The sequence below is a fragment of the Chaetodon auriga genome, chromosome 7, assembly GCF_051107435.1.
Source record: "Chaetodon auriga isolate fChaAug3 chromosome 7, fChaAug3.hap1, whole genome shotgun sequence".
NCBI lineage: Eukaryota > Metazoa > Chordata > Actinopteri > Chaetodontiformes > Chaetodontidae > Chaetodon > Chaetodon auriga.
Window position 1 is genome coordinate 11,326,036 of NC_135080.1, and position 20,786 is coordinate 11,346,821.

At 42.0% G+C, this 20,786-nt stretch overlaps 2 protein-coding genes across 2 annotated transcripts; one reads left to right on the forward strand and one right to left on the reverse strand.

Annotated features, from left to right (window-relative positions):
• The first annotated feature begins 364 nt into the window (after window positions 1-364).
• On the forward strand, window positions 365-4,569 carry gpr184 (G protein-coupled receptor 184). The gene is made up of 2 exons (XM_076735557.1): window positions 365-649; window positions 3,016-4,569. Exon 2 carries the CDS (start codon window positions 3,058-3,060, stop codon window positions 4,054-4,056), a length of 999 nt encoding a protein of 332 aa, XP_076591672.1. The 5' UTR covers window positions 365-649; window positions 3,016-3,057; the 3' UTR covers window positions 4,057-4,569.
• Window positions 4,570-9,996: 5,427 nt separating this feature from the next.
• On the reverse strand, window positions 9,997-19,973 carry LOC143323629 (prolactin-releasing peptide receptor). Its single transcript, XM_076735585.1, has 4 exons — window positions 19,738-19,973; window positions 14,513-14,991; window positions 13,910-14,307; window positions 9,997-11,348 (listed from the first exon to the last, which is right to left on the reverse strand). Exons 2-4 carry the CDS (start codon window positions 14,973-14,975, stop codon window positions 11,121-11,123), a joined length of 1,089 nt encoding a protein of 362 aa, XP_076591700.1. The 5' UTR covers window positions 14,976-14,991; window positions 19,738-19,973; the 3' UTR covers window positions 9,997-11,120.
• Window positions 19,974-20,786: the final 813 nt, after the last annotated feature.

Consider the following 20,786-nt stretch of genomic DNA (forward strand, 5'->3'; position numbering starts at 1 on the left):
AAGCTGTGCCGAAGACATGAAAAACCCCATTAATGATTACACAGGTTGCACCGCTGAAAGACTCATAAAAGTAAAGTGAAAGCAAAAAGGGGGAATCAAGGTTTACGTGACATTTTATCACGATCTCTGCACATAATTTCAATTCTGTTTTCATAATGCAGTTCCCATATTATAGAGTGATTTTTTAAATTTTTCTCCTAGGGGTATTAACGCATGCATCATATCTGTTCCATCACAGTCTAGTGTTTCTCCCCACCCCTGGAGCCCACTTCCCCCACGCACGTGTGCAAAACCAAACCTCCCTCCTCCTACATGTGTCTTCCCCTTTTTGTACTTTGCCTCATCCTCTCCACGCACTCCTTGCTGACATTTCAACGGCAAGTCATCTCATCCAGGACAAAGACAAACCAGACAGTGGACAGGGAGAGTAACCACTCTGTAGTTATCGCATTGGCTGATGATTACAGCGTAGAGACCATGTGGGACTGTAGTGGCTTGGCAGCACGTCAGCAACTCTGAAGCTCGTCCTCTGACCCTCCTGCACTGAACCCTGCCAAACCTGAGACAGCTGTGGAATGTGCCTGAAACTCTTCAGCCCCTGGACAGCCTGCTTTTACAATCAAGAGACACTTCTGACCAAAAACAGCAGGTGAGATCATTACTGATTACAGGTCTGGAAATGACCCCAGACTTTCAATAAAACTTAAAAAGTAAGAGTGAAAAGGATAAAACGCGACAGGGTGTTAAAGGCATCCATTCAGTTTGAAGCCTCACTTTCTTTGCCAGTTTTCTTTTCATCCCCAGTGGACAAGGGAGAGACAGTAGGCTTGAGGCGGTGTGAGTCAGCGTTGCAAATATAATTAGGCAAGAAATGTTGATTCTCTGTCGGGGTTGAATGTTTTCTGCGGCTCTCCCAGCGGTGGTCACTACAGCAAGCTGAGGGGTGCAGCAGAGAACCGCTAGACGAAATAGTGGAAATTCACAGGAATGTTCTTTACAGGTGATGCCTCTGACAGCTCACAGCTTCGGTTCGAGGGAGGCAAGCTATCAAACATAAAACATGTTTTCCTGTTTTTTTTGGTAAAGGAGGTCTGGCATGCAGCACATTCCCCCTCTTGAAGTTACGTTCTTATAAAGCCTGGTGACAAGGCTGCGTAATAACAACCAGGCTTAGTTCAGCTTACAATATTAACAAACACATAGTTGGCTCAGTTGGACGAAAGGACGGACTGAGGCTTGGACCAGCTGTGTAAAGCAGGCATGTATTAGGATTATGTGATAAAATAAATCAGAAACACTTCAAAACGTGAAACCCGCCCCCCCCAAAAGATGAATACTCGTAAATGACAGGAAAGCAAAAAGAATCCATACTGATGGTAAAACCTAGAGAACAAAGTGAATAGGGGAATACCAAGTTGTGGTTAGTCATAGCAGCCAGACTGATGATTAAACAGCAGCCTATGGACAATTTTAGAAAAGGTTTCAGATTTATGAGCAAAACTTTCCGATACCACAATCAATGTAGTTTCCCCACTCACACTATTTGAACATTTTATGAATAAGCCATTAAATCAAACCCATTTCCACACGCTTGCACGCACATGCACCCACACACCCACACACCCACACACACACACATGCACATGAGCACAGGCACACATTACCGTTTGCTAAAGATGGTCTGCCTCTAAATGGCTTCTCCATTATTGAGTTTGGATGGGACAGCCTATCTCTGTCCAGACGTTAATGGCATTAGATGCTTCCTGAGCCTGTAAACACGGCAGAGCCGAGCCGAAGCAATAGAACAGAACGTGGAGAGGAAATAAATATCAAAAGCTGCCACTGGGATGCAGAAAATGTTCATGAAGATACAGAACACAGGTTTAATTTCCTAATGCTGAAATCTTAGAGACGAGACAGGAAATTGACAAAATAAAATAGAGATATAAAAGATAAGCTATCCGGGGTTGTCATTTTACATAAGAAATAGCAACCATATGTTGCCTAGAAAGAAGCGATTCAAGGGATCTCCCTTGAGGAGAGACTTTTTTTTTGGCCTTTCTGTGCTATTTCAGCATCAGAACAGCAACACAGACTCATTTCTAGGATGTGTCTGCCTGACACCCACAGTTCTATGATGAACTGGGGCTGAGCATGCATCTACAGCGTAAATCAGGGAGGGAATTAATTGATTAATTCATATAGGGCAAGGAGTTCATATTACTCATCTGTCAAGCCGCAGTAAACATTTAAATCCCTCTCGGCTGGGAGAAATCCAGTTCAGCTGATGACTGTTACATCAGACATTAAAGTGGAACGTCAGTCAGTCTCTTAAGGATACATCTAAATTTGCAATAACTGACTGTGGCTTGTTCTGTCACCACAGAATCACAAATTCTTATTGCGGCGATAAATTGGACTTAAGCCGCGTTAAGCATTGATTACGGTAAAATACAAATGGTCACTTTGCGAGTTCAGTCTGTGCCGCCCCTGCCTGCCACTCACATTTAGACCATGCAGGGCAATAAGTGCAACAATTTATAGACAGTTCAGCAAATTGTGGCATTAACATAAAACACTGCGATCAGCTTGGGGGCTTTGGAGCAGTGGTTTCTACATCGAATTCATCCGAACTTGGACATTTGTGAAGGAAATGCGTGAGATATTTTCTCTACACAGAGAGGATGAGGCATTGAGGAGGGAATTTTTAGCAATCTCAGTTTCTATTAGTACCGCAGATGCAAACCGTTATCGTCACACAGCGTGACTAAGCCTGTATATTCTGTAGGGGGTGAACCTCAACTCTCTGCCCAAACACCATATGTCTAGCTAAACTGCGTCACGTTCAGAAACATCAGACGACACCCAAATGATTATATCTCTTGAGCTCACTGAACCACGAAATAGGATGGAGGATACAAACTGTCCAAGCTTGTACTGTGGGTTTTAAAGTATCATAAGCATAAGCTTGTGTTTCCTGCATCACTTTTGCTCACTTTTTTTATTTTCTTGCAGGTGAATTTCTAACTGCGGCAGAGCGGTGACAGAGACGGAACAATGAACGCCACAAACTCAACAGTGTGTGTGAAAATTGGTGACAGTGCCATCAGTGACGTCCTGATGTCTGTTTACATCCTGGCTTTCATCTTTGGTTTGATCTTCAATGTGCTGACACTCGGCCCCATCTGGCAGCAGATGCGGCGGCAAAATGTTCTGGGCATCTTTCTGCTCAACTTGTCCATTTCTGACATGCTTTTCCTTTTCACTATACCTCTTTGGATTAATTATTACCGGCAGGACCACCACTGGAGGCTAGGTGTTATGTCCTGCAGTGTAGCTGGCTTCTTCTATTACTCTAACATGTACATCAGCATCTACCTGCTCTGCTGTATCTCCGTGGACCGCTGCCTGATGATCACCTACCCGCTCCGCTCCAAGATCCATCGTACATCACGCTACGCCTGGACACAGTGTGTGGCTGTTTTTGTTATAGTGGTGGCGCTGCACATCATGGTACTGGTCAATGATAATCTCAAAGACGCCCATGATGACAATAACGACCGTTGTTATGAGACCTACCCAATGGAGCGGCCTGTTGCCTTGTTCAACCTGCTTCGAGTGGGCGTCGGCTTCCTGCTGCCCCTGCTAGTGTTGGCGGTGAGCTACTGGAGGGTGCTGGCCACCGTGGGTCAGAGTCCCGGCCTGAGCGCCCAGGTCAAGAGGAAGGTCCGCCTGCTGTCCTTTGGGGTGATTGGGATCTTCTCATTTTGCTTTGCTCCATATCACATTCTCCTGCTCCTACGTTCGCTAGTCTTCTACCACAGCAATCACGAAAGTTACTGCCAGTTTGAACAAAAAATGCACTTTTTCTTCTCGTGCACACTGGCACTGTCCAGTCTGAACTGCATGGTGGACCCCGTGCTGTATGTGCTGGTCAGTAACGGAGTCCAGGAGGAGGTGAAACAGTGCTGGAGGAGGCATAAAAAGACACCGACAGATACAGACTGTGCCCTAACTGCATACAACAGAGGGACAGCTAATACTAACTTAATATGACAAATAAGCTGCGCAGTATGTGGGTGGACAAGTGCACATTTGTACGCATATGTGTGCATGTATATGCATATGTATACAATTATGCATAATATCTGTGGAAACTCACGTCGTTTTCAGAGTCTGCGAGTAAGTAGCAGGATTATTTACATCCCATAATCAACCCTTCGTCCGCAGACAATCAAAATCCTTTGAGAGGACCGCAATGCCGCCTTTGTCTGTTTTTTCTCTCCATCACATCCTGCACTGTGGAGACGAGGGGGTTGGATAAGATGCATCTCAGAGCTCTGTAATTGGATTGCACTCCCAGGTTCTGCACTCCCAAGAGTTCTTCAGTGGCGGCCACTTCTGGCTTGTGGTTAGATACTGGTGGAGTTGAAGAGCACTTGTGTTTTCCCTCCAATCTACACAAGAATATTGTGATTATGTGACTCTGGTATAGCTAAAAGTGCATTAATTCTAAAGCATGCCATGAAAAAACATTCATAAGCATGACTGTGTGTGCTCAGTGTCTGGCTGTCAGTGAAACATGTTGAATGTAAATCCAAATAAACCAGTGGTTTGAACAGGTGCTCAGCTTTTCGGTTGTTTAGTTTATGCAGAAAAAATGTGATCAATTTTGTAGTTGGCGTTTTATACTTTTCCACAGGGAGGGACGGCCTTGGGAGACGATAAACTCAGACATCCAAGCACTTTGCCATTACCGTCTCATGAAGATAATCGTAAATGCTGCACAGCTGTGTGCTGACCATGTGTCAAGTGGGCACAATTAGGAGACCTGTGTGACACACACAGTTTTATTCCCAGTGTAGTATTTGAAGCTGTGTTAAAAGTGTTTCCTGACATTGCTGACTTATATTCCTACTCACTGTAAATCAAGTCTACAACAGACAGGCTAAGGCAGGCAGACAGGTGAAGAAAGAAAGAGGAGGAAGAGGACGCAGGTGAACCAACAACATTAAGACTGTTGTTATTGCTTTGCTTTGTATTTTGTGCATTATTCATCGAGCAGCTCTCTCATGCATCAATAGAGCTCTTTGTGGGGCACATCGATACATTACCAGCTGAGTACTTGGCATATAACCAGTATGAAGCCTGAGGTTGTCAAGGTTTGTACAACCAGTTCCTGTTCTTTAAAAGGCTATACTGCTGAGTCTGGAGTCTATAGGGTATACACTGACCTTGTCTCCTGAAAACTAGCTCATATAACATGCTTTGCTTCATTCACTTAAGCGGAAATGTAATTGCTGGCTGGATTATCTTCTCTGGCAATGTGTTTTTTTCCAGTCCATGATGAGTGGATGTAGGAAAACAAATAAGATGACCATTTTGCTGATATGGTTTTGCAAATACTCTTATTATGTTGGTACAAACATGATCTGGGTGTCATAACTCTCGTTCAAAACATGTCGCATTTGCTCTGACGGGGCTGCACACAAGCTTCCCGTTGCACAGTGTTACATACTTGAGGGATAAGGCTGGTGATATTATATATTTTTCTTCTCTTCACTAAATCCCATGAAAAGACCAAAACAAATGAACTCATCTGACCAACAAGCCACCTGAGGAGCTGAAACCAATTCAGTAAAGGTAACATGTTCCTTCATTACAATGAATTTAGGCACCATCCTGCTGCCTGCTCACTAAAGCAGCATATGTGTTGTCCCCAGCCGAAAATAATCCCAATAACAAATGCAACATTTACAACCGTTTGAGTAACGCTGCCTAACAGCCAGTGTTTGACTGTTTTAGGAAAGTACCTAGCCTGTTTAAAACAATGAAACTATATATACCTGTCAAGATTTACATCTTCAGTCTTGCATGTAATTGCTGTGGGGATTACACGGAAACATGGAAATTTTCTTAGAATTTACACAAGATCAGCTTCACACAAAAAGCTGGAAGAACGATTCTGGTGTATACAGCTGGACTGTTTGTAATAAAGCAGCTCTGATGGATCCAAGACAAGTCCAACTCCACATACCCACTTGTGCCTACTGTCCTGTCCTAACCCTAACCCTAACCCTAACCCATGCCTGACTGAAGATTTTGCTAGGCCTTCAGTGAGAACAAATGGGCGATAGACAGTTTAGGGAAGCTGGAAATGGTCTGATGTATTAATGTTGACATAAAGGATAATAACAGAACAATGGCAGCCTTTAAAGAAAAGACACTGTTGGAGAAGATTCATTTGTCCAGTCACATTCTGGGCCAGAGAAAGGTTTGCACAAGATGTCCTTCCATCGATCTATCATTTCAGCTCAGTACCAGTCGAAGCTAGAGGCAATTTGAAGAAGCTCTACTTGAAAAAGCAATTTGCAAATGTTAAAATGTAGTTAACTTTAAAGAAATTACCCAAAACTGCAGTCGATCAATTTGTGGCATTAGGCCCAAGATATTACAGATCCATTTTCTGTAGACTCAGTTTTTAATGAGCTAACTCATGGTGCGGTCAGATTCCCTGGGAAATCAATATGGTTTCATTGATTAGTTTTCTGACTCACAGCTTCATAACACAGGGTTGGTCTAAATGTATTACATCCACGATACTATTCTGAGACTGAAGTTATTTTAACACTGAGCTGGGTATTGTGACACATACAAAACACCACTCAACAGAAAATAAATTTTAATTTCTTCTACCATAATGAGCAATCACTGCTAATCAGTTTATACTTCTATTTAACTGCTGCTCTCCTGCTGCTTGTTGTGTTATTAAGTGTCTCCAATCAAACAGTGAATCTTAATAATAATCAAACTCAATTTGTCTAAGATCTCTGAACCACAATCCCAAAGTGGTTTATCATTAGATTTGATGTTTAATTAGCAAAACAATAAGTAGGACGATCAATTATTGTAATTCGCTATGCACTGTAACTACAGACATGCAGGCTGCCACAGTTAAATTAAATCACATTATTCAAATATGTCATAAATGTTTCAAATGCATGTATTTTGAGTGTGTGTTTGAGTTTTTAGAAATGCACATTTATAAGGTTTATATGCTCTATGTAGCGAATGTATTCGCACTGCCTGCCTGAACAGCTATTTTACATATATACTGTATATAGATAGATACCCAGTGACCACTTTATTAAGCACAAGTGTAAAATCTAATGCAATCCCCTGCAATTGAATCATCCATAAATTCTACCTTTACATAGATGATGATGCTCAGTTTTGATTGACTCTGCAGTGGTGCTGAACTGGACATTATAATGAGAGGTGTATTAGTAAGACACTTGCAAAATGCAGGCCAGTAGTTCAACACCAAACATATACATAAAAGGTGGAACATGTGGCAAAGCTGTTGTGCTGGACTGCATTAGATTTTATACATGAACCAAAAATAGTGTCCTGGGAGAGTATCACTTCTGAGTAGATTTAAAAGTTAAAAGTTGTATCATGTCTTCTCAGAAACAGAAATAAAGATGTGGCTTTGCACCTGAATGTAACGCTGTTCACACCTGACTCTGAAATGTCAAAGCGTTCTATCAGGAAATGACAAACACCCAACCAAAAACCTGCTGCCCGCACACCCACACACACATGCATGGATGGAGACTTAAGAAAATCTATTCGTAATAGCTTCCAGGCAATCATTTAGAATTGTTTTTGTTTTTGTTTTTTTGTTTTTTTCAGTACTGCAAGTACAAAGGTTTAAAAATAGAGACACAAAACATTTTTCCACAGTTTCAATTCACAGGCAGGAACTAGCAAGAACTTCTTATACCTGCTGCAGCACACTATAACGCCTGCGGTCTTCACTTGCACTCTGATGTGCATCACAATGTTGAACAATATTGTGGTTATGTCAGTTGCACATGACCACCATATTCTTTTTCTTCCTCAATGGCTCGAATACACATACAGAGAAGTACTTTTGTACAGAATACCATACACTATTACAGCAATCTTATGTTTCTGTTGACTCAATATAGTTGCCTGCATCACATTTTGAAAATTCTCCTTTTCATGTAACATCTTTTTCCTCTGCCAGAGCTCATAATTTGAGGTGGTTAGAGTGAAATCTGTCTGGTAGCCCAGGGGACAAGCAAGTCCAAATCCTCACTATAAGGAGCTTAGTCTGTTTATAAAATACAGATCTTGAAACACCAAAGTTTGTATATCAATGCATTGTGATATTAAGCAAACAAAGTGGTGCAGCTCTTAGCCTTATCCAAACATCTGAAGTGGCCTTGAGAAATGTTCCAAAAAAAAGGCAAAAATAACGTCTCCACAGCTTGGGTGTCATGTTTTAGATTTTGTCTTTACCATTTATTGTCTTCTTTAAAAGGTGCCATATGTAAGAATTCACCGGCAGCACATCACCAGAGTCACCACTAACCGCTGCAACCTGTCGTTGCCGTTATCTTAGCAGTACCCCTGGCAACATACACCACACTAACCTCTGTGTTGAGTGAAGCTGCTTCTCTTTGGTGAGGCGCCTGATGTCAGATGGTAGTGACGATGATGATGATGATGCTACCTGCAGCTGGTTGTCCAGGTTTGTAGGTCGTCTTTATGAATTACTCCAGACAGACACTTTGGAACAATTTCGCCGGTCTGGAGCTAGCAGCTCCGCGGCAGCGACACTCATTCACAAATTCTTCCTCTGAATGAAGTTTTAGCTTCTTAGCTATTAGCTCGCTCACCAGGAAACGTGCCTGCATAACACTGTCTCTGTCAGAATGCGGTCTTGTCAGAGCTGCCTGTTGGGCATCCAAACTCCGCCGAAGACCGTTAACTTTATTCAAGCGTATTTGTCCTTGTAGCTCATCCAGTTTAGCATGTTTGTGGCTGTAATGACGCTCGAGGTTAGCCTTCTTCTTCTTCTTCTTCTGTCAGCCTATCCCACAAACTAACACTCTAACACTCTGGTTCACTTTCTCACTTCAACAAAAAAAGAACCGTTTATCCATTTCTCTAGGAAAACGCGACTCTAATTACTTCCGTGTTGTTGACAGGCGCCATGACGCACTGACGTGATATACCGCCATACGTATGTTGCATTCAGGGACCGCTCGGAAAACGTGCAAATCCACAGTTTTATGTTACTGTCTTTATTGCTGAAACCGTTGATTTGCTCACCGGCCGGATCAAACTGCCTCGCGTGCTGTATAAGGCGCGGAGGTCGGAGATTCACCACCCCAATGCTAAAGAATTCAAATCAAGTTGCAGAGGTTTTAGCTGTGTGCTGAGATTGTGTGTGGCGTTATGACATTGGAGGAAGGTGAAATTCACTTTTTAAGTCAAAACAGCCTCCCTCATCAAGAGCAAAACAATGACTTTCAGAAAGAACATCAGGGTGAAAATCAAATTGAGGAGAGCTGAATGCAGTCTCAAGGCTCACTTAGAGAAAAATATCAGGACGACGGGCTGAGCAACAGATGGCAGTAATCTGATAAATGGTAAAAAGGTGACACTTGGAGAAGGAGCTTGGTTTCACCACTTCACACTAAGATACACTCAGTATTTTCGTTCAGCTGGCTGACCGAACAAGTGGTGTTTTGACATTTTTGAATGGCCTGATTTAGGTTTGTTGATGGACAATCTGCCCTGCACTATGATACTCTTATTGTGCGTAGACTCATGCATTGTTACATCCCTTCCAGTTAACAGCAGCAGCTTTTGTTTCATCAGACTGTAGCACTCTGAATAACTCATTGAACAGAATTAATGCTGCTTAACTGTAATTTAGATCACATTAGCCGCTTCTCCGGTTAGTCTTTTAACAGAAGGCATGCTCAAAAATTGACTTGATACCCAGGTTTTGTCAAACAAAGAAAGCATTAATCACACTTCATGAGAACTGAGCACCAGTGGCAGCAGCACGCTAATGCTTATGAGTGACTTTATTCTGACTGTTCATGCTCTGAATATTAAGTTGATCATTGCGTCAATCTTGTTTTCCAGACAGAGGCAAAACACTGAGACTTTGTTCATCAGTTAACGCCTTTATAACTTTGGTACTGCTTACATTTTGCACACAGAGGTTTGAAGGTGACAAATACGGTGCAGATTTTTATCTCTCACTGCCGTACATATTGATCTTTTCCACCCACAAACTGTCCACATTTTTTGCTGTCAGCCTCTCAGTTGTTTTAGTTTTCTGCAACATCTGTTTTGCATTGAGAATGATCAGTTTCTTTTGTACTTAGTCTTAAATGAAGAATTGCCACTTACCCATAGTGTCTCCAAGTCTGCACCTGGGTCCCTCCACCTACCTTGTGTCAACACTATATATGTATGCACAAACACAAGAGTATTTATCCATGTGCCCAGATGACACAGAAAATTAGACTGCAAAGCCAAAGCATAGTGACAAAACACCACACAGTAACACTAAAATGACAGGCAATGTGTATTTCAGCATGATTAATCTAATGTTACGGAGGTCATATGTGATACAGGAGAGACATAACTGATAATAAGAATATGCACATTCAGTACCACAGACAAAAAACAAAAAAACAATCACATTGTGTCTTTTACATATTTTCTTTTCGTCTGTAACTCCTGTCTGGTGAGAAGGGTTCACTGTTCGGTCAGTTCCCTGAAGTGAAGCAATTACTGTTCAAGTATAACCAGGCCCTATGAGCAGTGTAGCCACCCCTGGTCTCATTCTCCTGCATATGTCTGCTCAGAGCCCCTCAGCCTGAGGATCTGTTTATGCCGATGCTGGCCTTTTCAAAGCTGCAGGATCTGCTTAATGTCTACACCAGGTGCTCGGCCATCCAAGAAAAACACAGGGATCCCAGTAGATAGATTAATCTTCTTCATCATCATCATACTAAACTACAGCCTGGTCTAGATCTGCTTATTCGCCACTTTGTCGTAAGTTGCCTTGTCTAACACTGCCTCTGGTGACACTGTACAAAAGAAGACCAAATGTCTTGAAGTCACGAAATGCTGGAAATACGTGGAGAAATCTGGTTCAAATGGATGGTGAGCAGTTGTCCTACTTTCTCCTGGACACCTCAGACATTAACATTGGTGTAAGGGGTGAACATGTTAGCTTGTGGGCAAATACAGGGCCCTGCATGTCAGGCAGGCACAGAGTGAAATCAGCTCCTGGATGCTGGTCTCTCCACCATCCCTCTCTGGCGATTACGACAAGGACAGAAGTAGCCTCTCAGGTGCATGCGCACCTTGCTGTGCAGTGAGGCATAGATGAAGGGGTTGTAACATGTAGAGCTCATAGCCACTAAATGACAGCAGACTTGTAGGATGTTTACATAGCGCTTGCCTATGATGTGGAAGTCTGGGTCAAGGTCCAGCAACAGGTTCAGCACCTACAAAGTGACATGGAAAAACTTGTGTTACAGCCATGGCCACATTTAAATTCTCTAAATCTGTAATGAATTCTTAAAAATACACTCAAACTAAAGCCAACTGTTTGCCTTGCTCAGTATGCCATACTTGTAGCCCTGCAGGACTCATAAATGTATCTGCAATATGTGTGAGACACTCCAATCCAAGATTGCGGAAAGAGTGTTGAGGTCCACCTGTTCCTGGTTGTAGCCAGCCTCGATTAAACCTATGATTTACCAGACGGTGGAAATAAAGTTATCATAGATAATGAGTTACTGAAGTTCCTCACTGCATTGAGTCTTCAAGAAAGGTGTTGTTTGAAGTTTGCCCTGATACTCAGCAATAGTGGGTGGGTTTATAGACAACCAGAAGGATGTTAATAATATTAAAAGTTGTCTCAAGTGTTAAATGAGTGTGGAGAAGACATCCTGTGATTCATCTCCCACTACCTGGATGAGCTGCCGCCTGTGAAGTTGAACAACATGGGTGTCTCAATCCTACTCTGCAAGATGGAGCATCTGCACAGTGTGGACTGTACTTCAGGCCGATATTGGCGAGGGCGCATAAGGAATCATACCGAGGGTCCATCTGCCGGGCACAACAGTGCGCTGACAAAACCTACGCAGAGGAGGCCTAAGCCAAGCGAAGGCAGAGACACTGTCCAATTATCTTCAAGAAAAGCTTGCCGTGAAGTTAACTGTCAACATACTGTCACTGAGCAACAGATACAGCTCATTTAAAGTGTGCATTGGATGCAACGATGTTGCAGATGTATAACCTGAAGCTCTGGCCTGAAGGCACTGTTGTGTGGTGATATAATGAGACGATCAAAGTGGGAGTTAGGGGGTCAAAGTCAGCTATTTCTACAGCTGGTGCAGTTTGGCCAATTAGTGCTACAGCTACACTTAACATTTAAACTGTGGCAATTTGTGTTTAAGATAAACTGTTTTAAGATGATTTAGGAAAAACTGGACTCAAATGTTATCAGGTCTGGTGTATCACTATACAGTTAAAGATTAATAACATAGAGTTTATTATCCTTAATGTAGACACCTTATGAGTGTTGACAGAATGAGGACATATATTTGAATAGCCTTGCATTTAAAAATTTCTTTATTCATGATTATCATTCCACATGTTTATATGGTTGGTGATATGAATGCTGACCTTTATTTAAATGTATGCTCCTGTGATGTTACCAGTATTATCCATCCAACTGCTCTTACCAGCACATAGCTATTCTTACATAAGTGAACCCTGCCACAGAACACCGTGGCATGACCAATCCATTAGCACTGCTGATGCCCATGCTTTCATTCTTGATGTTGATAGTCCTCCTGAGATGAATTGTGAGGTTTATAGTGCCTTGTAAGGCTAAATGGGATTCGGATAAGATCACACATTATATTTTGTCATACTACAGGAGAACCAATGTCCTCATGAGTGATGTTTATCTACCCATAAGTTCAATTACGTGTTCTGATGTAAAATGTAACGACAGTTCTCACCCTAAAGCTCTTTGTACTGTGTATGATTGCGTTGTGGGGGCTGTGTATGATGTCAGTAGATCATACTTAAATATCATGTGACTGCACATTCAAGGCTGGGGTTCTGGCAGGCAGGCCCAGAGAGAGGCCTGTCCTGAACAAAACTCACAAATGCTAAGTATGAATATGTATGTCATTATGTGTGCAAACACAAACAATATATGACAGCAGGCTGAAAAACTACTTTGTAACAATGCCATAGACTTTTGGAAGTAGGTGAGAGCTCTGAACAGGGGAAATACATTGCTGCCATGTCCTGTAGACCAGCTAGCTGCATGTAGTTGTTGTAATGTTTTATGGAGAAACGGTTGCAATAAGATTTAAATTGTTTCCTTGTGTAACTCAGGTTTAAAGTACGACTACCGCACCTCTGTAATAAAAATGTAGGAAATTATTAACCATTTAGCTGTTTAGAGGTACATAGAGGCCAAGTCATTTTCTAATATGTAGAGCAGCATGTGTGTCACAGCATCACATTTTATCCACTGGAAGGGAACCCTAAAGGGCACGTTACCATATTTCATCTACCATAGGGGCATCCAAGAAGGCACTATTGCTGCAAACATGGTGGCACCAGGAGGCGATCATCTGACCCCGAGTCCACCCGAGTGCAACACTACCACACTACCCTGCCCTATTCCTCCATTAATATGATGACAAAATCCTATTTTCTTGGGCCTTTATATGGCTCATTGTGGACGTACTGTTGTTTTTGTAGAGAAAATTGCCTGGTGATGACTGTCTGTGGTTAATGATGTATAGTGTTTAATCATCTCATGGACAGTTAAAGCTTCACTCTTTCTTATTGCGTCACTGCTATTGAGCTTAGGATTTGCTATAGCAGATACCTGCAGAAGAATTTAAACTTGATCATCTTCCCAACTCACAAATCAAGATCTTTCTAAAATTCCACTGAACATATTTCATTATCCAGGTAGAACTGACTCATAGTTTGGCTTTAGTTTTGGATCTAACAGTCTAGATGTAAGACTCACCTGCAGGGGCAGCCAACACAGGGCGAAGGCCAGCACTGAGGCCACCAGCAGAGAGAAAGTCCGCTTCCTCCTTTGGCTCCAGTGCTGCTGGCTGTTGGATGGCTCCCCAGGTATTGAATAGCGTTTCAGGCTGACAGTGATGGCACAGTACGATATGCTGACTGACAGCAGCGGGATCATATAGGAGGCTATGAGAATGAAGCAGGAGTAGAGCAGTCGCAGATTGCCACTATCGGGCCAGAATTCCTCACACACGACCAGGTCGATGCCAGTGGGTCGCAGGTCCAGATATTGTGTGTAGAGAGATGGCGGTGCAGCCAGGGCTAGAGATAAAAGCCAGACACCCAGGGTGACTGCACCGCAACCCCACACAGAGATCCTCCTCCGTACAGGGTGAGCTGAGACAGAAAGGAAAAAAAGAGTAACAGTAATCTCAGTAGCCCCAGGTTGCATTAGAGGGATGTGTAATCAGCATGCATTGCTGTCTATCACAGTGTCTTTTTTGATACCAACACCATATGGTCCCAAAGAAACAAGTTTCCAAATCCTGCAAATACTGAGGATAAAAATTACCCCTAGTCTGCAAAATGCTAAGTCCCTTACCTACAACAATGTAGCGGTCCACAGCAATGGCAGTGAGTGAAAGCACTGATGCAAACACTGTGGCACATTGCAGCAAAGGGACCAGGTGACAGAGGGGTCTCCCAAAAGCCCAGCCATGGCTATCAAAGGCATAAGACACAGTCAGTGGAACACAACTCAAACACATCAGCAGGTCTCCGGCTGCTAAGTTGCCGATGAAAAAGTTGGTGGCATTGTGGAGTTTCTTGTCAGCTAAGATGCAAGCCAACAAGAAGGAGTTCCCAACACCAGCCACCACCACTATGAGGCAGTAGAGAGGCAGGAAGAGAGACTTGAAACGGAGAAGAAGCTCCATGCCGATGAACATGTCCAGGGGGTCACTGTGGTTGAGTCCTTGGCTTTTGTTGCCTTCCAGTCTTTCTAGTGCTGTGTCATGAATGGTGTTACCAGTCACGCTGATATCCTCATCGATGAGGATATCCATGTCCCTGGAAGCCAACCTTAAAATAAGGGAAGGGCATGATCAACGGACAATCAATAAGTACTACAAGAATCATAAATAAGTAATCAACCTCACATCCAGGATTCATCTGGGATCACTTGTATAGTCAAGACAATTGCATATGATACATTTCTTATTATATTTCAGATGATTTTTCAGCAACTGATGTTTCAAAACTTGGTGAAATAAAACCAGAAGTGACTGCATGACTTGACACAATAAAAGATACTGTAAGCCCTTTGAAGACTTCCCTGGAGATCTGGACGACCAAGTGAAAATGCAATGGCTAACAATTTGTTCAAGAGCAATTAACTGATGTGCGTTGTGCCACAAAAACATCCTTCATCCTCACGGAGATACATATGTCAAGATCTTTGTGATTAATCTCACCTGTGGATTTTTTCTGAAACTGTTCTGGCGAGAGGTGAATTATACCCACAAGGTTTTTTTAATGTGTGAAGAAAAAATAACTGAGTTTGAGAATAAATGAGTGCTCATGAGTTTTACTGACATGTCCAGAGAGTCACAGATGATGGATGTATTTTTGGCCACCGCTGCCTAGTGATGTATCATGCATTGGAGCATTATGCACCCTGGTGCCTTTTCCTTCAAATAGCTGTTAAATCCCATTTCTGGCTGCTGCTGCCCCATCAGTGCAGCTCGTGGATATAGGCCCACAGCTATAAAAATATAATGAAGAGGGAATGTCACTGTGAACTCACTTCACCTTAAACTGATTTGTTATGTATGTATTGAGTTGTCAAGAAGATAAATTGTTAGTCCAGTCATTTTCTCAGAACTTTAAAGGATTAAAAATATCTCATTGTGTGACTGTTATATGGTTATGTTAGCAGGCATAATAGCATTTGCTATCAATTTACTGCACATTACGGTTATAATGAGCACAGACACGTCCGTAAAAATGGGCCCTGCATATTCTGTCCATGCAGAACCATGACCGGCTACTGCATTAGCAGTATGTACTGATTGGGCCAAAATGGTGCATGTAGTATGCAGTGTACAAACAAAAGCAAAATCTGCAGTATTAAACTTATGACTTTTTTATTGTTTAATAAACTGAGTGATTTAAATAGAGAATTCAGTTCCAGGCCAAAAAGTGAGATCTTAGGTTGTGGTTTTAATTAAATGATATGAATAGTGGGCAACTCCCTCAGGCAAAGTCTGCAGTAACAAGAACTTATGGAAAGGGTGCATAAAGGGCTCAGGATGTCTGGGACAGAGCCCTCATGCACTTGACGATTAAACAGCGATTAACCTTGAGCCCTTGTGGAGTCGCAGGAGAGTCCATGAGTTTGGACACTGGGTTTGTCTGTAAGGCCTGTCTTACAAATAGAAATGGATGTCAGCTACTGTGGATAGCAAATTTAAAACTCTCATCATTTCATAGGCCTGGTGGATGGAGAGATACATTATGATGCTGAAATGGTTTGAGAAGTTTCTGTAGATGTTCTGTTTCTTTTCCCTCTTAACTTTCACTAAAACTGCTCTCCTTACTTTTGCCTATGAAGAGGGAACGACCACCCTTACCATCCACCTTTGTGATGTGTAACATTTGGGTGAAGTATCACTCAGTATCACTATTGCTCATTTTACCTACTGTGCGCCATGATTTAGTGCAACATATTTTTGACATGCTGAGGTTGTTTTATGCACCATTACAGATGATGACAGAGAATCTTTTATAAAGTCTGGGTTGAGAAAGGTTGAGTTGTTCTATCCCCTCGCTCTCAGCCAGCTGATAAAATCTTTAGCAGATGGATCCAGCCCCCTGATTCAATATGTGCAGCACATCAGCGCAATCAATTTGAAGGGCATGTTAAAATATTTTCCACGTCCAATTCAAAACTTGTTAGTAACCATTACTTGCAGAGGAGCACTCTTCACTTTAGAGCTGGTGTCTCTCAGTGGCAGACTGCATTGTGTCTTTGATTTCTAATTTGTAAGGCACGTGGCCACAATCAACAACAGTCATTTTTTTTTCTGATCCCATCTGGTCTCATGCCGTCTACATTATCTGACAGCTTGGAAGAAACTCACCCTTGCCTAGTAACGCTGTTGCCATGGCCTTTGTGGAAGCCATCCAGACCCTGCAGCTAATTCGTGGGGCGTGATGAGAATCGTGAACCCTTGAAATGCAAAACAGGGAGGACAATTCCTAACGACTCTCTTACCCTATTTTGTCAGCACTGCTTTCCTGTCTTCCTTCATGTCCTTTTTTTTTTTTTTTTTTTTTTTTTTGCTCTCTCTGACTCCCCTGACATTTTCTGAGCACCAAAGCACTTAATATAAATTTTGCATTTCCATCATTTTGAGGCTGCTTAGGCATCCAAAGAGAGCTGGGGGCAGAGGCCGGACAAATAAGTAACACAAATGAGGTCAAAGTTGATTGTATGCAATTCTGATGAGGTGACTTAATGGTGTACCTCATTATTTCAATTGGGGATGTAGGAGGCCTGCTCCTTTTGACTCTGTGCTGTTACCACACAAAATGATGGTTTTAGTGCACATCCTTAAGTGGATGGCAGAAAGAGTTTTTACCTTGCGAGGCAGCTGGATCAGCATCCTGTGAGGAACTGCTGGCAGCTCTGGACAGGTGTGGTTTGGGCGTGACGACAGCGGGGGAAAGATTAGCGTAGATGCTGCTGTAGCATGTTATATCAGAGCTAGAGAGTATGTCTTCATTGAAAGAAGAGCAAAGAACAGCACTGAAGGCTTTTTGTGATGGAAAAAATGTTGTTGCTTCCCTCCTGACTGACTTTGGCAAGACTTTCACTCTCTAGACTGTGATAGACGATGACAGACAGAGGATTCAATCAATCACCTGCCAAGTATTTTATGAAAGCGCCTTCCCTTTTTGTGCTCTTTTTGAGTTTGTGTTCTCTTTAACTGTTGATAATGAATTTCTTTTCACTCTACAATACCATCTTCACAACTGAGATGTTTTGTCTGAGCTGCAGTCGTATGAAAGTCTGAAGCAGATGCTGGTTTAAGTCAGTACCCTGACATTTCACACTGCGGTGAGAGTGTATTTCCTTTCTGCAGGGCTAATAATCACCTGCTGTCTAAATGTTATTATCTCCAACTGACCCTTTCATTAAGAGAGGTCAAAGCCTCTCTAATAGTCTTTGCTCTACCCAGGAACAGTCATAATTTAAGACATGCAAACACATATGTTTGCCTTTGAACGGAAGCAGGAAATAGAAAATCAGCATTTAAGGTTGTAAGGCTGACTGTGTTAGGCCAAATGCCAGCAGAATTTATGAGCTAGAGTTTCCTACTGGTCAAAAACTCTTTTGTGGTTGTTGATGCTGCAGGGTGGGAGTGTGCAATCATGTATTACCTTGCAGATAGGACAATAACACTTCCCTACTTGCCAGACTAGTTTTCTTTGCCATATTAAAGCAAGAAGCTTGAGTAATTTTGATCTTTTTCCTGATGTCTGTGTTGCTGTTTGTCTGCAGTGTGTTATTTTCTAATAACAGAGCTTATAAATGCAGTACTATTCAGCTTTCAGTTCTGGCAGTGCACCCTCCCTTCTGGTCTTCATTCATGCTGACAGGAGGCACACAGATGCCACAGAGTGCCAGACAAATTGTCAGTTTCCTGTTGAAATTACATTGCAGTAACTTGGCTGCGACATGGAAACAATGCTTTTAAAATCTAGACAAAAGTAGTCGGCTTTCTGAGAAAATGACATTGACAGACATGAATTAATAACATTATTGTTTATTTTTTTTAAAGTTGCTTAAAACACAAGAGGAATGAGTTTGCAAAATGTCCCCCTCATATTTTACTTATTCATATGTCACTTAGACATTTGGGGAATGGGTGAAAGTCTTTGTGGGTGAGCTGCCCAAATGCATATTTTCATTTCCTATCCATGTTTGTCAGTTTCATTCTGTGACTGCAGTTTGTTATTTGCCAGTTTTATTTGTTTATTTTTTGCATTATATTCAGGCAAGAGCTCAATAAAACATTTAATATGAATTATTCATAGAAAAATCAAATATTTTGTTCAATGTGCAACACCTGAATGTGGGTTTTGCCTACATGATTGCAAAATAGAGTAGCACCAGATATTTCTAAAATATGTATATGCATATATGTACATCATACCCACATGAATACATAACACATATCAAGTACTAAAGTACCCACAGCCTGCAAATCACGTGTGAGAAAGCTGTTATCTTTCAGGACTGATGCGCCTGCAGTTTGGTCAGGTGCTTTTGCCTCTTTGGTTTCCTGCTGTTTGGCTAATGCTCTGCTGTGAAAAGTCACATATCAAAGTGTTGATTGCCAGACAAATGCTCATTGCTGCTTATTGCTGCGAATTCATCTTAATTTGGCCCACTTTTATGGCAGCATTTATGATAGAGTTTATTTCTGCATTCAGGTCCTTTTCCATCAGATGTGAAGCTTATTTTTTCCAGCCCCTCTATGGTGATAATAAAATGTTGTACGTATAAAATGATACTGCTGTGAAACAGCAATCTGAAATAGTAAATGATTGCAAATAAAACTTGTAATTAGACAATTATGCAAATTACACCATATTGTGAATTGCACTTTTTTAATTATAAGCCATGAAAATAAGTGTATACAGCAAACACTGGTGGAAAAATGTTGATGCAATGTTTGTGCGTGTGCTTACTTGTGTGGATGCATATCTATAAATGTTAATGAATGCTATGAATGAGTGGATATAGATCGAGTATCTTACCCGTGCAGATGTTTTAAAATTGGAGATATCCCTGTGTGGTCTCTCCTCAGTTCAGCGAATGAGCTTATTTTCTTCTCCTCTCTTTGTCGCCTTTTTTTCTTGACTCCTTTTCTTTCTAGTAACAGATCAGAAATCTCGAGTTAGAAATGTTTTCCTGCAGGTTATAAAGAAGCCCACAGTGACGTGAAGAGTCAGGCAGGGAGACGATGTTGCCTCACTCAGCTCTGAGTGAGAGTGACATGAGGGAGGGAGAAAGAAAAGGGACCCGTATAACCTCTCTCCCGCAAATCCTCATAAACTGTGCCCCCTCCCACCTGTTTTCCTTTATTTTGTCGCATCCCTATATGAACACACACACACACACACACACACACAAAACGTACGCTTCTGCATGTGTGTCGTGACATGCTGTGAAGACCTGTACAGCAACCTGTTATTTGCCCTGTGGGAGAGGGCAACCTATTCTTTTTGGTTTATTTGCTGTGTGAAAGCGCCTGCAGATTCTTCCACACCTGAAGAGGAATGAGGCAGAGAAGGAGCAACCGTGTGGAACAAAGTACAAACTCATATTTGTAATTTTGTCTCTAGGGTGAGGAGGATGATGAAAAGTGTCCAATTATTGCTCCAAAAAAAAAAAAAAAAACATGAGAAATTGCAGACACATACCCAAATGAGTGCGATGCGGATGACTGAGGAGGACGTCAGCTCAGATACACTCGTTGTGTGCTTTCCTCTCTGAGGAACGCTCACTGACAGCAGCTACAATGAAAGAGCCATCAAATAATGTTCAGACAGTTTTTCCTCCTCTCAGCGACTCCTTCATCTCTCTCTGGTACAGGCTTCTTCTTATCACTATTGTAGGGTGTGTAATGAGAATCTCGCACTTGAGCTCAGAAATCTGCTCCACAGGTTCCCTTCAACTATTTCACAATTGGGGTTCCAATTCAATATATGATGGAACACTCAATAGAACACGTTATCCTGGCAAACCCATGAGAGCTCTGAGCAAAACAATGCAACATGAAAAGACACAGATAGGGGAAAGCAGT

What these genes read in the sequence shown, in the direction of transcription:
- gpr184 (XM_076735557.1), top strand. Translation starts at nt 3,058, where the DNA reads ATGAACGCCACAAACTCAACAGTGTGTGTGAAAATTGGTGACAGTGCC.
- LOC143323629 (XM_076735585.1), bottom strand. Translation starts at nt 14,975, where the DNA reads ATGGATATCCTCATCGATGAGGATATCAGCGTGACTGGTAACACCATT. An exon ending in GGACCGCTACATTGTTGTAG is followed by an intron (nt 14,308 to 14,512) that starts GTAAGGGACTTA and finishes TTTCTGTCTCAG; the next exon opens with CTCACCCTGTACGGAGGAGG. An exon ending in TGTGTTGGCTGCCCCTGCAG is followed by an intron (nt 11,349 to 13,909) that starts GTGAGTCTTACA and finishes GTCACTTTGTAG; the next exon opens with GTGCTGAACCTGTTGCTGGA.